At 45.4% G+C, this 19,261-nt stretch overlaps 1 protein-coding gene across 1 annotated transcript in view; it reads left to right on the forward strand.

Moving 5' to 3' along the window:
* The window catches only part of tmem67 (transmembrane protein 67), a 292,510-nt gene that overhangs the window by 210,348 nt on the left and 62,901 nt on the right, over positions 1-19,261 (forward strand). Inside the window, exons 16-18 of the mRNA XM_078541238.1 lie at positions 2,536-2,634; positions 2,972-3,058; positions 9,935-10,034. Of these exons, the coding sequence (XP_078397364.1) occupies positions 2,536-2,634; positions 2,972-3,058; positions 9,935-10,034 (286 nt within the window). The remainder of the gene's footprint in view (positions 1-2,535; positions 2,635-2,971; positions 3,059-9,934; positions 10,035-19,261) is intronic.

The raw sequence follows: 19,261 nt of genomic DNA on the forward strand, positions 1-19,261 counted from the left end.
AAAACTAAAGGGGGAGGAAATGTAGTAACTGAAGGTATAGCCTCTCCTGCTGGGGTCACCTGATGTTCTTGGAGGCTCTGACCAATGAGTCCTAAACGTGAGTAATCTGGGGACGAGGCTTCCTGACAAGAGTCCTGATCAAGTGTGTAGCACCTGAAAAGTTCTCTGTAATAAAGTTTATTTATTTTTTGTGGAAACCTGTCCGCTCCGTCTAGTCATCACACTTGAGAATGAATATTTGCCACTTCTATGGCAGTTAATACAACTTTTGAGCAATTGCAGAGGGGTCACTGCACCTCCAAAAGGATAATTCAGCAATCCAAACAAATCTGCAAAGTTCTGATCTGCTCCTACCAGGTATAATCTGCACACATCATGTTTCATGCTCCTATTTCACCAAAATCAGATATGAGTGTTGGCAGTTGCTGATTTACATGGCCAGCTGCCTCCGTGAAATCACATGCATGAACCTTGAACCAGCCCCATCGCTCCAACCCATCGAAAATGGTGGGGGCCATGTTCGGGGGTGGGACTTGCATTTTTCAGCCTCATTTGTGGAGTGCTTTGTCATTGCGAAAATTCAGGCCATATTTTCTCTCTTCATCTAGTTTTTCGTCGGTGCTATGTATCATTCCCCAACTGAGAGGGTATATGCTTGCAAATCAATAATGTGGCTTGGCTGATCCTCCAATATTTCCTCTTAGTGGTGTGCAAGTCCCTAATTAGCCAATACCTTCCCCTAAATTCTATGGTTATTATACCCAATGCATGCTTCACCTAGTCCACAGTGAAACCTATCTTCTGGGGGAACTCTGACCTAAGAAATATAGGGGGTTCAGGTTGGATGGGGGTGATTTAAAGTCTTAAAAATCAAATTCCTGGTCCAAACCTATCTCCAATCCACCCACTTTTGGTTTTAACGGAGGTTCAAAGGTGGGCAGATAGTCAAGCTGCTCCAAGAAGACAGATTAGTGCTTAAAATATGATAATGAGCCTGCAAGCCTCATTGTCATTCAGCTTTCCAACTTTAACTCTGGTTTCCTGAGAATTAGCCAGGATCCCCAAACGTCAGGGAACCCATTGAGAAACTGATGGATCCAGGGGGTCAGTGCCTAATACCCATCTCATGGTTTCATTGCACCTACCTATGGAACCCTTGGAATTATGCACATCCCACCCCTCTACCCCACCTTGAACTTTCTCACAAAGCTTTTGATCCTACCCCCTCCTCCAGCCTCCAATCCACCCCATAGAGCTGCGATTCCCCTCCTTCCCAGCTAGCCTACAAATTCCACCTGCCCCAAAGCATGCCTCATTCATCAAACGAGGACCCCTCCATCCACCACCAAGTTCCCCACTTCCTCTCACCAGCCCTCTAATTCTTGACTCCTTCCCCCTCTGAGCGCAGGCTCCTGGCCTACTACAAACTTCTGACTCCCTGCTCCCAGGTCCCAAACCTTCCCCCAGGCCTTCAATTTCTACCCCCACCCCCAACCCAAGGTCTCAACTTCTCCCTTAGCCCCTGGCCTCAGGTCCATCCTCACCTCCCCACAATGAGGGCGCCAACCTACCTCCAGTATCTCAGGATCTGCAGCCCATCCCATCAACACCCCAACTAATCAAACACTTTCCCTCCACCCACACCGGCAGAGACTTACTTGATCCTGTGGCCTTCACCACCAGCTCCAAGGCCAACTGATAATCACGTCAAATCAGTTAAAACTCCGCAGCATGTGGGAAATCCCGACTTCTGGGTTCACAATCCCTAATGGAGTCCTCCACCACCCCACCCAACCCCAAGCTCAACTCTCGACAGGTCAGATAAGGATAAATTCATCCTCTTAATTCCTGACAATGCCTCATTATCCATCTGGCCTGCTAGTAAAATGAACAAGACAAATAGGCAGGTTTTTTTGGTTGTTTTTCTCTCTACTAACTACATCCTGCTCCAAAGGAGTTAATTCCTTGTTACAGTACATTTACACACACCTCTGGCAAGTCTCAAATGTCCATTATCATGAATAACATTAAGTGTGAATATTGGTAGGTTATTGACTGTAGAAGTACATCACAAACAAGCACAATTCTGTTTTTGCTGGATAATCCACTTTTGACATTTCCTGCAAGTCTTGGATGGGGATCAGGAACACTGGCTGATTTTTGTCTTCATAATCCAAGGGCATTAAGACCACATGTAGTGCCTTTTTGGCTGACTATATTGCGACTTTTTGGTTCACATGACACAGCAACTCGCATGGATAAACTCATCATTAACATTGAGAAGATTGAGTTGGGAACTGATGCTACATTTTTGCATTTGCTTCACAGGGTTTGGGCATTTGTTTTCATCACTAAAGATGACTGGATTTGAATGCATTTCTACCACGATACAGATAAGATAGAAACTTAAGGAGAAGCTTAAATATCTAAATAGTGTAAAAGCAAAGCAGCGTAACTGTTATACAAGTAGTGATTATTAATTAGTTGCAGCCTTAAATGAGACAAAATTTTGAAATGGTATTTTTTTAAATCTAGACAATCATGAAGTTCTTGCTGTTTTATGCTGGAGACTTGGCAAATGCCTTCTTTGTTGTGACATTTGGAACAGGTTTTTACTGGCTTACATTCTTCAAGGTATCTCTAAATATTTAAGTAATAATACAATGTGTTATAACTATAATATAATAATATAATGTATTCTCTACATAAATCATATTTATTTTAGATTGTTAGAATCTCGAAAGTGTATTAATTCAACTTAATAGATGTTAAATATCTACTCAAAATACATTTATTTCTCTATAAATGTCATTTCTGACCAGATTCTAGATACAAGTTCAGTACATCATCTGTTCATTGCTTATATTCTATATCTTTTGTCAAGTTCCTTATACATTCCTTCAAAATAGTATTAATTACTGTAGAGGTGGTTTACTTTAGACATTTGCTTGGATATTATTTATTTCTTCAGGGTCAGCGAATTGTTTCTGCTCTTCTGCCCACACCCAGCCAAGAGGTGTTTTTTACTTTGTGTGTGGTCAGTGCATTTGTTCTGAAGGTATGTGCATATTGAATATTGGTAATCTTTGGGTTGGCACAGCTATGCATGCTCTGATCAAAGTGTTTTTAACAGATTCCCTTTTCCCAACTGCTACTGATAGACCAAAAAGCATAGATTCAGATGGGGAGCTGGAGGAGGTTGTTGAGGTAGACTGGCATGAGACCACAAAATAATTTGTAAATGAAAATGCAGATTTTGAATGTGATGCCCTTACATGTAGCTGCGGATTCAAAGACCATGAACATATCATCTACATGTCAGAAAAAAACATGTTTCTTTTGGAAACCGATGAAAATGTTAGTGGGTGCTGGACCTAGAGGGGATTCCATGGCTAAACCATCTATTTGGGCACACATGGTGTAATTGAAACTGAATTTGTCTGCGCAGGTTGCTAAGTTCATAAGTTCAATTAAAACAGATTCAGAAAATGGCAGGTCATCTATATTGCCTTTAAGGGTGTCCGTTCACATCTTAACACACTCCATCCCAAGCTCAAATTTCAAAATTTCACTTTTGAGATGGAGCAGTCTAATGCGTTCCCTTTCCTCGACATGCTAGTAGAGAAATCCTCTAATGGTTTCTCCACTTTTGTATCACAAGCCTACTTTCATGGGTCAACTAGACATTGGGATTCATATAGCTCCACCCGGTATAAGATTGGCCTTATCAACAATATTGTAAATAGGCCCTAGACATTTGCTGACCTTGCAAGCTTGACACAGAAAATAGAGCACATCAAAGCAATCCTGCAGGACAATGGCTATCCTGATCAAATCATTGTTCACTGTGTATCATGCAAGCTTGCAAATGGGCCAAAGACCGGCCACTTTCGGACCTGAAAAGTACCCGGTCTACCTCAAATTACTCTGGAAAGGTCAAATATCTCACAAATTTGAATAACAGGTTAAGCAAGCCGTTTCACGCTGCTACTATGCAATGACTACACGAGAGGTATTTCCTACTAACAGGATGCTGCCATCAGTCCAAAAAGACATTCTGCGTACCACACAATTGAACAACATTATATATAAATTTCAGTGCCACTGTAATGCCAGGTACGTAGGTTGTACATCCCAGCGACTGGCTGATTGAAACAAACAGCATGTTCCTTCAGTTGTTTGTAATAGGCAGAGTACAGGCCACACTCAACCAGCCCATGCTTGCAAAACCGAAAACAAACTTTCTACTGTTAAACGTGGTTCCACTATTGGGCAGTACGTGCTGAACAATCCTGAGTGTGCTAATAGCTACAGTAACAACCAATTTAAGATAATCAGTCAAGCTCATAATGTAGCTTATTCACACTTGCTAGAGCAACATACATTCATACGCAGGGACCTATTGCAGTGACTACACGAGTAGAATTTTCTATTAACAGGTTGCTTCCCTCATCTGTTGCTTCCTCCATGGCCAATCAGAGTCGACGTGCTAATCAGCACCCTTTTCTCCTGTAATATAAATTGTTGTGATTATTTGAAATTTGGCATTATTGCATTTGTCCTGATGTGTGCAAGATGAAACGTTTCTGCAACATGTCTATCTTTTTAGCAATATTCAAGTAACTAGTGGTCCTTAAAGGCTGCCACCAAAAATATAATTTCCTTTAAAAAATGCTTGCATCAATGTGGAACACTCCTCCCAGGTCCGCTTATATCTATACTGAATGTCAGACATCACGGTCACTATATCCTCCCTTACTTCTACTTTGCTACTGTTCCCTCCTCATTCATTGGAACTAAAACCAATGGGTATTACTCCTTAGATGCTTCTTTACCTTTAGAAATGTGTCCCTCACAATTTCAATAAAATTCTGCTGGCATTCAAACTCTGATAGTTAATTTCATGTCAATTTATGTTCATGTTTAATTTAATGTCCTTCACACTATGACCAGGGAGGCAGCACAGCAGTTGGGACTCAGTCACAGCTAAAAAATAAATGGCTGTCTGTTCTAATAATTGAATTTCCCACCACTACCACTCCATTGTCTTTTTTCATGGTCCCCATAGGTAATGACATGCAACATTACTTATGCCACAGTATCATGGCATTGCTAATTGTTATCCTCTGCTGTCTTTATCATCATAGGCACTCAACAATGAATAATGATTGGTCATTTTCATATGCACAGAGTTTCCCTGCTCTTCTGTGCTTTTCTACAAACTTTTTTCCTTCTATTTAACCTTAAGTGTGTTTAGCATGGGCTGGATTTTCATCTCCATTCACTAAGCAAACCAAATTGGAAAAATGAAACAGGACATATATGGGTCCACATTTTTAGATTCCCCTCCAGTTCTTGCTGCTCACCATTTTTGCCAGGTTGGGAAACATGGCAGGCCACTGACTTAATGCTCACTTAAAGTGACGTCAGGTTCACTATTTAAGTGACTGCTGCAAATTCAGGCTTCCCTGTCATTGCTTTTTTTCTTGAAGGAGGGTGGGTTCCTGCAACCAGTGGGTTCCATGCCTGATACGTCAGTTCGTAAACCTTGGAGGAAGCTTGTTGTGAAATTGCTTATGACCATTTAAGTATACTTTCAATGCAATGATTGATCAAAGGGCTCTGTCCTTAAAAGGCAAGAGACCATTAAATTGACCAGCACTGTCTAAGTGTTCAGATGAATTACAGTACTTTCTCCTGTGGATAAAGACCTCTTTCACATTTGACAGTATGAAGAATCAGATATGAATGTTTGTAGGCGATCTTGTGATTTGATTTTCACACTGATTTAATGTCATGACATCTGTGGCTTTGAAGCACTGTTCCAGTATCCACTAGGTACAGAACCAATGACCCCTATAATAACATTGGCAAATCTTTGAAAGGCTCATGAAATTTTTTAAAAATCAGGCATTCAACACTCCCTTTTTAAAAAAAAATGCCCCCTTACATTCTCATAAAACCATCAATCAAGCACAGCCAATGAAAGCCACATTGAACAAACCTTTAATCTTGTCCAAGTAAACACACAGGCACTGAAAAACCACTTCAAAGAAACATAAAGTTATTACCAGCTAATAAAACTGTAAATCAAACAAAGCTAGCAGTTCTCTTTGCAACTGTGCAAACAACCCTCAACTGAACTAAGTTCATTAGTCATTCTTGGAGCTGAGCCAAGCATTCATAGTGAGGCCACCTGGCAATACAGATGTCGTGCCATCTGTTCAGCCTTTTGTTGATACAGTTGCCAAATGGCCAAATTATGTTTTTTTTAAATTTCATGAGCAATTTAAAGACTTGCCTTTGTTATCATATGGTCATGACTTCTGTTGTATATACTGGGTGAGTGAACATGGAAGATGCATGTTGGACATGGATGTGTAGATGTGGGATGACTTTGAGGGGCCCATGGGAGATATGAGGGGGAATGGGAGATAAGAGGGGGCATAGAAGATGGGTGGGAGGTTGAGGAGGTGACATTGAGGGCTAAAGGCCTAACAACTAAGAATTGAACTGGGTCAATAACCCAGTAAACAGAGGCAAGCCTTCTAACTTGCCGGCATCACCATCTGGCCACTTCCATTGCCACCTCCTGAATGCCCCAGGAGCAGTGGCCCTGACTCCAGCCCACGCCTGACATGCAGAGTCCAAAAATACTGGGTGAGTGGGCTGATTCTTAGAAGTTGGGAGCACAACCTCAGGAAATGGCCCGACTCACTTTCCCTGAACTGAAATGGGATGGGCACCAGTAAAATCGGGCCGGGCGGAGTGGAGCTGTGGCAAATTGGCTCCCCAAACCTTGTCATGCCATCAGGGTATTTTCCCGACAGTGGGAAACAGTTCAACAGGCTTCCCACCACAAGGAGGCAGGCACCAATTTAGATATGTAAAGGCCCTCTTCAGGGCCATTTTAACAAGCTATTGGCATTTTGCTGATAGCAGGTCTACCCCCCACTCCTATATTTAGTTATTGGCTGTGCAGCAGCAGCCTGGAGGTACTTATTTTTGAAGCTGTTGGGACTCCAACAGAATTGGTAAAATTCAACTCATTATTTCAGTGAGACAGTGAAAAAGAATCTCTAGGGAGAATGTGAAAGAAGCTAATATTAATTTTCAGATACAAATAACTGTTAAATATATTGTATTTTGCAGTATGGTATATAAGTAATTTGAAACATAATAGGATAGGTGTAGAGAAGCAGGTGACTTTGTACATATAGGGCGAGAATTTCCATTGCATGGCAATCACAGTCAGATTGCCACTCTGCTCCTTTTTACTTACTTTAATTTGGAGCTGAACATTTCTCACCCAGAATTCCGACCAGGGCTTCCTCAGATATGTGCAGTGCAGTAGCTTCTGAGTCCTTCCAGTGCAGGGCAGCAGTGTGGGGGAGTGAAGCCATGGCCCCTTTTTCAGCATTAGCTGCCGTAATCCAGTTTAAAGGTCCCAGCCACTTTATGGAACCAGGGAGAAGTTAAGTGTGTAAGGTGAGAGGTTAGAGTGGTAGGTGGAGGAGTGGGTGGGTGGAGGGGGGGGAGGGGGGGGGTGGAGGTTAGGGTGGTTGGGCTGAGGGGCTCTAGTGGTTGTGGGGGAATGGGTGGTTGAGGGATCGAGTGGTCGGAGAGGCCAGGTAATCAAAGCGAGGTCAGCTGGCAGTTGGGTTGTCAGGGGAGGGGTTGTCAGGTGGTCAGGGGACCAGAGGGGGTCAGCTAGTTAGGGGAAGGCTAGACGGGGGGGTGGGGGTGGCGGTTGGATGGCCGGCGGGGGTCGGGTGGAGATTGGGTAGTCGGGCGGGGGTTGGGAGTAGGCTCGGGTAGTCAGGGGGAAGGGGGGTGTCGAGGGTGTCAGATGTTCGAGGGAGTCGGATGGTCGGGGGATTCAAATGGTCAGAGGGAGGGTGTTTGGGGGTCAAGAGGGGTTTTGGGTGGTCAGAGGGAGAGGGAGAAGGGGGGTGGTCAGGGAAGGTTGGGCAGTCAAGAAGGGATTGGGTGGTCAGGGGAGCAGGGTCGGTGGTCAGGGCAGGGGAATTGGGTGGTCAGAAGGAGAGGGTTTGGGAGAGGGGGGACAGAGGGGTTGGGTAGTCAGGAGTGTTTGGGTGGGTTTCGGGTAGTCAGCTGGAGGGGAGAGTCAGGTGGTCAGGAGGAGGGGAGTCGGGGGTTGGGAGGCCAGTTGGTCAGAGAAGAGTTTGAATGGTCAGGGGTTCAGGGGAATCAGGAGGGGGAATCAGGTGAGGGTCGGGTAGTCAGGGGGAAGGGGCCTGTGAGGTCGGAGAGTCGGATAATTGGGGGTGGTGTTAGGGGTTTAGATGGGGTGGTCGTTCAAGTGGTCAGTGGTGGGGGGGTCAGGATGGGGGTAGTTGAGTGGTCAGGGGGTGTCGCAGGGGTTTGGGTGCTCAGAGAAGTTTGGGTGGTCAGAGGGAGGGGAGGTCGGGTGGTCAGGAGGTATGCCAGACTTGGAAGTCGGGGTGGAGGAATCAGAGGGTTGGGTGGATAGGTGGGGTGGAGAGGGTATTTGGGGTTTGGGAGGGTGGTCGGGGATGGACAGTAGTTGGGGGGTAATCAGGGTGTGGCCAATATACAGTGGGGCGGGTGTTGGTTGGCAGGAGGGTATGGGAGTTGTTGGGTGGTCAGGAGGAGTAGTTGAGGGGCCGGTGGTGGTGGTGGTGGGGTGGGGGGGGGGGGGGGGGGGGTGTGGCGGGAATCAGTAGTATAGTTACCCAAGAGCTATAAGTGGTTTTAATCTTCTAACCTTTCCTGGGTAACTATTCTGCTAAGAGAATTGGAACCATCCGATGTCCCCAATTTAAATCAGAGTTTTGGATGGTTCCCAATGCAAGGTAATTGCCCATCAGAAGTTTAAACTTCCTGGATAATTACCATGCAGTCCTTGCATGGTGACTTTCGGGGGAGGACCCCGAGCGCATCTTCTGGGCTACATCCGGTGTACGACCCCGGGGCGATCGGAAGTTCTGGGCCACAGTTCCCAAGCTGTCTTTCACTGCGGTTTACTTACTTTATATCTGGATCCATGATAGACTAATTGATAGAGATTGATTGCTATGATTAGTCGACCAAACCGTTATCACTGTATCATGTGACCAACATGACAGCAGTAACTGTCCCAGATAGAACCTCATTTCGGTTTATGCATGATAAACATTTCTTAAACTTTGGTTTGGTCTTTACTGGAGTATTCTGTCCAATTTTGGGCACCACCTTAGGAAGGACGTGCATGCATTAGAAGGATTTACAAGAATTAACCCAGAGATGAGCGATTGCAGATTGGAGAAGCTGAAGTTATTGTCTTTTAGAAAGCTGAGAGGAGATCTGATCGAAGTGTTCAATTCATGAGGGTCTAGACAGATGAGATAGGGAGAAACTGTTCCTGATAGCAGAAGGATTGAAGACCAGATAACATTGATTTAATGTGGTTAGCAAAAGAACCAATGACACCATGAGGAAAACCTTTTTTATACAGTGAGTGGTTAGGGATCCCTACCTGAGATTGTGGTGGTGTCAGATACAATCAAGGTTTACAAAACGGAATTAGATAAGCACCCAAAGAGGAAAAATTTGCTGGGCTATGGGGAAAGGATGAGGAAGTGGGAATAGATTAGTTGCACTTGTAGAGAGTCGGTACACAATTGGCCAAGTGAAGTCCTTCTGTCTGCAGGCATTCCATGATTCTATAGTAAATAATGGTCCATAACATACCATGAACAACACAAAGACTGCAGTTAATCTAATATATTTATTGCTAGGCATAATACCTTCACAATTCTAGATCCCATCCCTCAACTGATTTTACTGTGATTATCTTCTTTCTATGTTTTACTAGTTCATCACACTACCATGTTTACTCTGTTCAATTTCTATTAACATATAACTTTTTATTTATTTTTCTTTTCACGACTGGAAATGTCAATTCTCTTAGCTTCTTCAGCTTTTACATAAATTGGAAACCCAATTAACTGTGGACATCTTTTTTATTGACTGGGAAAGACCCAAGGGCAAAATTGTCAAGTCAGTTGCAGGTAAATACTGCATTTATTAATTTTTTCCTGTTTTGTTATTTAGTTTCAAATATTCAGCTATTGTTAAAATTTTAACAGGTATATTAATAAATTATTTTGTTCATGTTACTATTTTTGTTAAAATTCAAATTTTTAAACCAGATGGAACTATTGGTCTGAAGACATCCACTGGAAGGTGCTTAAAGGAGTGGAACATGTGCTTTGCAACCCCTTGCTCAAATCTTTTACAGCTTGTTAGTCAGAGATTGTTCCCTTGACATAAAAGGAGTTTTATGTAGTACTGGAGGTTACAATCAGGGAACTATAGGTTCAATAGCTTAACTTCAATTAAAACTGATTAATTCAATTATATGTAAGATGCAAGAAGGGACCCTAGGAGATTCTCAATATGCTTATCTGGATAGAGTTAGAGACAAATAGCATTACTCGTGGGAAAAATGACCAGCCTAGAAATTAATTGGTGCCACACTAACTTTACAAGCATAAAATGGGTGCTTAAGCATTCAATTTGGTGGGCAGTCATCCCACGTTGGAAAAGCACCACCTGCCATTTGGATCAGTCTCCACCAAAGAGGTCCAGGGTGCATGAAGAAATTAATCAGAAAACTCAACATAATTTTTAAATAAGGGTCCTATGTTGGTGTTAGGACCCTTCTATGATATTGGGTTGCCCCACTAGTGGTCCTAGAGGAACCCCGACTGAGCATATGGTTATTGATGAGTAAATTTTACTTGATAGAATTGTCAATGGTACCTTCCATCACTTTCATGATGATTAAGAATGGGGCAGTACTGATGGGGCAGTAATTAGCTGGCTTGGACTTAACTCGCTTTTTTGTGGACAGAACATATGTGAGCAATTTTCCAATTGACCAGGAAATTGCCAGTGTGGTAGTTGTACTGAAACAGCTTGACTAGGGGCACAGCTAGTTCTGGAACATGAGTTTTCAGCATTATAGCCAGGATGTTTTTGGACTATAGCTTTTGCTGTATTCACAGTGCTCAGCCATTTCTTGATATCACGTGAAGTGATTTGTATTAGCTGAAGACTAGCATCCCAGATAGAAGGAAGCTCTGAAGGAGGCCAAGATGGATCATCCACTCTGCACTTCTGGCTTAAGGTGCTGCTCTACACTCATTTGAACCAGGATTGGTCCTTTCGCTTGATCAGAATGGCTGAATGAAGATATGCCGGACCATGAAGTTACAAATCACCATGAAGTACAATTCTGTTGCTGCTGATAGCCCACAGAATCTCATAGGTGCCCAGTTTTGAGCTGCTAGATCTGTTCTGAATGTATCCCATTTAGCATGTTGGTGGCCTTGCGGTACATTGTTACGACTGAGATGAGAGGAGTGCGTGAATTATCAAGCCCCACTACTCCACAGGCCATCCCATTAATTTAAATGTTTAATTTTCCCACCAAAGTGGCCAATTGTGTACCTATACCTCTAGTCCCCCAAAGAAAGGAGACTGTAACCAGGCTTCTTCAAAAACTCAGAATTATTCATTTATTTTAAAACAAAACTTCTTTTAACAAGCTGCCAGTACTGGTTAATACATAATTGTAATTGGGAAGTATAATTATATATCTCTTCCTAAAGACTTCCCCCAGCACACACACAGACACACACACAGAAAAAGAACAGAGATAGGCTTTGGAGGATGGGCATTATAAAATAAAGGATAAAGTCCACAGGGTCTCAAAGCTGTTGATCTGGAGTTCCCTTGTGTAAAGCTGGTCCGGGTGGATGCCTGGAAATTCTCACCACCGGTCTCAGCTTTGCAGGTCCAAATGCAGACTGGTTACACTCAGATGGGGGTTCTCTGGCTAAAGGTTGATAGCCACACACTATTTCAGGCAAGGTAAAGAGAGGGATTCTTTCGTTCTCAGCTTGTTCTCCAACAAGACTGCCCTCAAAACAAGCATGTTCACAACTTAAGTTGTTTTCCTCTCTCCCATATGATTGCCTTTTTTGTCTCCCAGCTTTTTATTAAGTAAAGTGTTTTGCAGTTCAAACACAAACAAACCCTTCTCAAGTACCACATAGGTCAGGTGATTTCTTGGAAGAGGCCTTCTTGTTTACAGTTCCAAGGTGAATTTGTGACCTTTTAAAAAAATCCCAGGTTAGCATCCACGTGTCCAGATCATGCCAAATCCTTCCATTTTGTAAAAGAAAACTTCAGCCTTGAGAGATATGATTCTACAACGTGCCGTTGTCCTCAGTGTGAAGACAGGTCTTTGTCTCCACAAGGACTTTGCAGTCTCATCCTACCAATACTGTCATGGAAAGAAGCATCCACAACAAATAGATTAATGAAGATGAGGAAAAGGTTCCCTCATGTTGGTTCCCTCACCACCTGTTGCAGGCCAAGTTTGGCAACTACGTCCTTCAAGGCTTGGTTAGTAGTGGTGCTACCAAGACACTCTTGGTGACGGACATTGAAGTCCAACCCAGAGTACATTCTGTGCCTTTGCTACCCACAGTGCTGCTTCCAAGTAGTGTTCAACATGAAGGAGCACCGATTCATCAGCTGAGGGAGGGCAGTGGTGGTAATCTGTAGGAGATTTCCTTTCCCAGGTTTGATTTCATGGGGTCCAGAATCAATGTTGAAAACTCCCAGGGCCATTCTCTCTCTTGACAGAATGGTATTGTAGTGCTAGTTCTGGTGAGGCTATCCTGCTGGAAGGATGGGACATACCCAAGGATGGTGAAGGAGGAGTCTGAGGCAATGCCTGTGGCTTCCTACATTCCTGCCCTAGCTACTGCATACTTGGCTGGTGATTCATCTGGTGAAGCCCCTTCCCTGTATTGCCCTCACATGATGCCAGCCTCTGAGCTAATGCTTGGCCGGGTCAGATTAAGTGTTGGTGCATATGCAGATAGGGTGTATTTTTCTCCCTGAAGTAGCAGAGGTATCTCCTCGTTTTTGGCACCTTAAATGAAAGAGTCAAAGGGTTAACTTTTAGTGTGAAAGAAGTACAAGAAGGATGCTAGCTTTCACTAGCTTCAGGCTAGTGAAACCAGCTGCAGTTAGCTATACAGAGTGTGTAGGCTGAGATATAAGTAAGATGTGAAAAAAGGATAAAGCTGTGAAGAAATTCTGCAAGATGCCTCCTCAGTGTTGCAACTTGCCACAGTCATGACTGTCCAGCTGCCTGTGATGGCCGACACCTTTTCTTCAACTGAAGAAGAGGGTGCGCCAGCGGGCTCAGCTTCTTCCAGTGGCAATTTCCTGGAGTTGTTCATGACCTTCTGCATGAAAGAAGAGAGTGTGTTTGTGACATCCTAATGAGGAGCTTCTAAATGTGCCCGCGATAATGGAAAAGTTTACATGCAATGTATAAGATGTGACATGTGTATGGGAAAAAGGAGCAAGCGTAAACTGTGGTACAGTGATTGTAGTAGATTGAAAGGAAGTTAGTATTAAGAGAAATGAAGCTGGTCGTAGTGGGGTGTGAGCAGAGAGTAAGAGAACAGTATTTGTATTTTAAGAACTCTGATGTCATTAAACTTCTTTCGGCGTTGCAGCCATGTCTTAAGAGCTAGGTGTACTTTAAATGGTTAATAGATGGGATATGCTAATGTATGACGTAAATGATGATGTACCACTGACACTAATCAGTCATGTGTTAGACTGAAGAGAGAGAGAGAGGTTGAAATCATGCCTAAGAGCAACATGCCTACTCTGTAACCTGTTTAGATGTAGTACTAATAAACAGGTGTTAAATAGATACTAGGGTGTGTCTACAGTCTATCTAAGAGACAAGTTCCCATGCCTAGATTCCAAGACAGAAGGATCCAATCTCAGAACATGGTGGCAGCGATGGAGACATCGATGTAAAAGACGTCAGGTGGAATTTTCCATGCCCGCTGGCATCGGGCAGGTTTAGTGGCATGAGCGGCCAATATGGCGAGAAGGCCAAAAATCGGTTTCACAATGCCATGAAACCAGTTTGCAATCATCCACTCTGCCCGTCAATAGCGGGCTGCATTTCCCACTGTTGGATGTTGGGAACCTCGTTGGAATACATCTGCATGTCATTATAAACCCTGCTCACCGGAATCATCCCCCTACGCTGGATCATCCGAGCATGCCGGCGTGTAATCATGCCAATGTGTTTCACAACAGCATATATAAGGTGTGCACTTGGCGGGCTGCACTTCAAGGGGAACTTGGAAGTGAGTGCACAGTAACGTTGCGCAGCGCTCACCAGAGTTGCCTGTTGGACTTCAAGGTTGAGGTGCCACATATTCAGGCAAGGGCATGGGTAAGTCACTTTTTCCCAGCTGACTGACAGTGCGGTGCCAGGGCAAGGGCTGCACTGCGGTTGAGGCGAGTTGGGGGGGTGGGGGCAAGGGCTGCACTGCTGTTGATGGTAGTGCATAAGCACACATTAGGGAAAAGTGTATAAAGTGACCATTTCTCCACAGCTGAGAAAGTTCAGGCTGAGCCACATTGACATGCTTGGAGTCGGGCCTGTAGCTTATATGCCCACTTAAGTAGTGCAGAGGCACCAAATTGCCACCAAATGCTCCTGAACTTTTCACCCCTCAGGCACTGACTGCAAACTAATGAGTGTTTTAGTGGGCTGCAGAACAGATGGATGACTGGGCACATTGTACAATCTCCTTGCTAAAGCTGGCCATGGAGCAGTCACTGGTGGAGGTGCTCACAGCTCCTTGCAATGTCATCATTCAGGTTTGGACCAGTCTCCCCCAAGGTTCAAGCTAAGAGCGCAGCCTTGCAGTGTGGGTTAGGAGAATGCTTTCGCCTGAGCTGAGAGCACAGCATGCAGTCCAGTGGGCGAAGCTGCCGCCAACTGGTCAGGTGGAGTAGGGCAGAGGTTGGTGGGGTCTCGGGCAGCCATGCAATGCGCTAAACTCAGGCCACCCAAGTGGCTTAACCAAGAGACGTTCTTAGAACACCCAAGCTAATCCACACATCTCTTTCATCCTGCAAGGGGAGTACATCAGGAGTATGGAGCCTGGTGACCTAGTTTTTTGTCATGTGGTGTCCAGAGAGCAGAGACGAAGGAGAAGAGGGTGACTGAGGCATCTGGCTGGGCAGGAGGAGGAGCAGCATACTCAAGGAAGAAGGGGTTGGGCTGGGGCTCCCACACACGCTGCTGAGCAGCCACAGCAAGGCATCGCTATTCGACACCTGGCTAGACCCAGGGTCTATAGACATCGTCTTTCATTCGTGCGGATGACTGAGAACCAGTGTTGCCAAAGACTGCACATGCCTAGGGAACTAGTCGGTAACACCTGCCAGTTGCTACAGCATTTGGCGCCACAGGGACATGGTGGGCATCCGCTGCCCGTGGCTGTAAAAGTTACTGCAGCACTTAATTTTTATGCCAGTGGCTCCTTTCAGGGCTCACAGGTGACCTGTATGGGATATCACAAGCCTCCACCCACAGATCCATGAGGTCACAGATGCCATCTTCACGAAGGCACACAACTTTGTGCATTTCGCTAGGGACCAAGAAGGACGGGTTGCAAGAGCACTGGGATGTGCCCAGATCTCAGGTTTCCCACAGGTGCAGGATGCCATTGACTGCACGCACGTGGCGCTCAGTCCCCTGTCACAAGTGGTCCACTATGTCAACCGCAAGGGCTTCCATTCTCTGAATGTTTAGCTGGTGTGCAACCACCACAAACACATACTGCAGGTCTGCGCATAGTTCCCAGGGACTGTGCATGACTCCTACATTCTCAGTCGGTCTCAGACCCATGACATATTCCACGGTCCACAGAGGCTTCAGGGATGGCTCCTCGGAGACAAGGGGCTTCCTGCAGAGACCATGGCTGATGACAGCCATGCAGCGGCCTCATACTGCAGCAGGGCAATAGGTATAATGAGGCTCATGTTGAGAAGTATGTAATCTATATTAAGCATGCTCAATGTGAAAAAGCCAATGGTACCATAGTTCGTGTTGGCATTCACCCCAGCAAGGTGGTGATTACTAGGCTAAAGCTGGCAAGAAGATCCTGGAACGCAAGGCCAAATCTCACCAAGTTGGCAAAGATAGGGACAAATATAAGGAAGAATCTGTCGAAAAAATGCAGGAGTAATTGAATGCTCCAACTTTGCTACTTTCAATACAGATTCAAAATCAAAAAACAATAATAATTAATGAGGTGGGATTGGGAATGATACGGTGTGAAAAGCCACCATTGTGACCAGCAGTTAAGACATCCTTTTTCCTACCCGCTACTGCACTTAGAGCAAATCTGGGATGATTCCACCCATTGGTGTTATCAAATGAAGCACAGAGTGAAGAAATCTTCAAAAGCAGCTCGAGAAATCTTGGCGGTGGAAGGAGGCACACTGGAGAGAGGTAACAAATTGTACCTAGTGAGCAATCCCTGCCTTAGCCCCACCCGTTTGACTGCCTTGAGGGCCCACAGAGAGGCTAGCAGTTATGGGAACACCATTTTCTCCAGTACTGAGCAGCATCAGGTCTTCACGAGAAAGAGGCAAAGCTTCAAATTAGTTCCTTTCTTTATGCAGTTGCGAGACAGGCCGAGATTAGAGAATTTAATTGGGCCATAATTCGTGGCAACTCTGAGGCTTCACATGACTCTGTAGATTGGGTAGGACCACAGGAGGTGGCCTCACTCACAATAGGATCTGCCAAACCGCGCAAAAGGACGCAAAACTGTTGTGGGATCGTACGTTCTGCCGCCATATTTAAACACCACCCGAACATATATATGCATTCTCTGCAGCCCAGCTGTGTGGTCTGCACATTATGAGCTGGCCCCCAGGAGAATGAAATCATGCACCCCCAGATTCAGTCATGATTCTCAGCCATCCACAAACACCGTAATGTCCTCTTCCCGAGGGATGAACCAGGAGGTCCACCAACGTTACCTTGCTTGCCTGGGAGATGGTTGCAGTGGAAGTCTGTGCCATTGAGGAAATGTCCTGCAGTGCAGGAAGAGGATAAGTGATCTAATCTATTCTGCCAGGATAAGTCAACCTTCTGCTCACTCCAAACTCTCATTCTCATAGTGCAATCAGGTACTGAAAAGATTACACTCCTCAGGGGTCTCACATACTATTAGCAGAGGAGACATCAGCACTGAATGTCTCATGCACACTTTAACATCACCACTATCTCATATATCATCCAGCACAAACAGCATCTTCACCCCTTATTGGGTAAGGCTCAACACACACAGCAGGCATGCATGCTTCTGAACCTCTCCTCTATCCCTTCTCATCAGATATATTTGTCATCATGCAGGCCAAGCTGGCCCACAACAGTGGGGAGAGATCCCAGACAGAAGGAGGGACGGCAGACATCCAGAAGCCCACTCCGCTCAAGGAAGAAGCAGCTGAGTTGACAGGGGATGACAGAGATTGCACCTGTGGCCAATGCGAGATCGGCCTCCGTCAGCAACCAGTATGGATGAGATCTCCATTGGTCGATCACATTCTGACATTCACAGTGAATGACATGCAATATTGTATTCAGGCTGCTCATGAACTAAACCTACGCTCTCTCTTTCGCTTACAGGCACCAGCAGGTGCAAACACAAGAGCAGCCAGCCCATCAGCCCCAGTCCATCTCAGATGAGGATCTATTCAATGAAGACCTGTCATTGCATTCACCTGCACCCTCCACCAGTGCAGAGACATACACCTCGTTGGGTCACAGATCTAGATTAGGCTCGGGGTCACATTCTGGAGAACACTTCAGTGAAATGTCTCCATAGCAGTCAGAGGCAGTAACAACCCAGACCTCTCTGGCACCCGGAGGAATGCTAGAGAACAGGCACCCACTGGGTCTGAATCAGATGATAAGCCTCTGGAAGCGGCCATCGCTAACATGCTGGAGATCGAAAGACAGGCAGCGGAACATCAAGCAGAGTTGTGAGAGGCAGTCAACAGACTAGAGCAAAAGATGGAGGAGTCCATCCATGTTCTATCTGATGTTGTGGCTCCGACATGTGAGCGCTTTGATGTCACCATGGGAAGGGTAGCGGAAACTTTGGAGAGCTTGGCCCAGCAGGTTCTGCCAGATTTGGGCTTGGACCTTCACTCCATCACTCTAGGCATAGGTGAGGTCTATCAGTGGCTGGATGAGAGGGGGACAGGGCACCTCGACCTTTCTCCAGGTGCCACTCGTCCTCATGGAGCCTGGCAGGGGGCCTCAGGCACCAAAGCGAGAAGGAACATCAGCTGGACACTCCAGGGCCATCTACCCAGGAGACTCTGTCCAGCCACTCCCAATCCCCTCTGCCTGTGACCCCATCACCTCCAGCTCCACAAGCCGAGAAGGGTGCACCTGCCCCACAGCAGGTGACCCAAAGTAGGCCGGGGCCTTCCAGGCCTTGACCCTCCAAAGAATGCCCACCTAGGTCATCACAGTCAGCAGGCTGCCTTCACCTCTGCTGCCGATGTTGGAGATGCACCTAGACTTAGTGGTATGATAAGAAAAAGTAAGAAATACTGAAAGCACAATGGTGGCACAGTGTTCACTCACTGTATATATCATGCACCTTTGTTCATACATTTTGAGTTAATGATAATGGTCTCATCATGTGAATGCCTCTTGCGTATGAATCTATGTGCCCTCTTAGTGGGAAGGTGGCCCAATCTCTGTGATAGTCTCACTTTGTGTGCCTCAGATTCATGTGATGTTTAGCAGACTAATTTTAGTCACTTGCCCCTTGTGTCATGTAAGGGAGATGAGTCAAGCCATATCCTGAAAGTTGCTGCGCATTGAGATTTGATCCCTTAAGCCTCGCAAGATATCATAGAATTATGTGTGCTCATGTGTCTTGGAGGATTAAACATAATGTTGTTTCATCAACATTGAGCTATGTTTATTGTGACTGTAAAAGTACATGACATTATGGTCTCTAAAACCATGTGCAAATCTTTGTGGCTGCTCAAAGTGTCACCTTCAGATGGCAATGACTGTACAATCTGTAGTTGACACTGGGTGCATGCTGGTGTGCTGCCTTTCACCCCGCACACCGGTTATATGCAGCTTTGGGTGCTGACCTATCCAAAAATGAGGGCTTTGGGATCCTTGAGGGTTACAGGTCCAAGGCCGAATGCTGACCTTGCTTGCGGATGTCACTGCTTGTAAAGACCTTTCCAATCACTGGCATGGCACTAAGGGACAGGGGAAATGTGCTCGGGTCCCCTTGCCTGACCTTACTCCTGCTGGAACCTTACAGCTATCAGCATGTCACGGGCATGT

The sequence above is a fragment of the Cetorhinus maximus genome, chromosome 4 (assembly GCF_964194155.1).
Source record: "Cetorhinus maximus chromosome 4, sCetMax3.hap1.1, whole genome shotgun sequence".
Taxonomy (NCBI): Eukaryota; Metazoa; Chordata; class Chondrichthyes; order Lamniformes; family Cetorhinidae; genus Cetorhinus; species Cetorhinus maximus.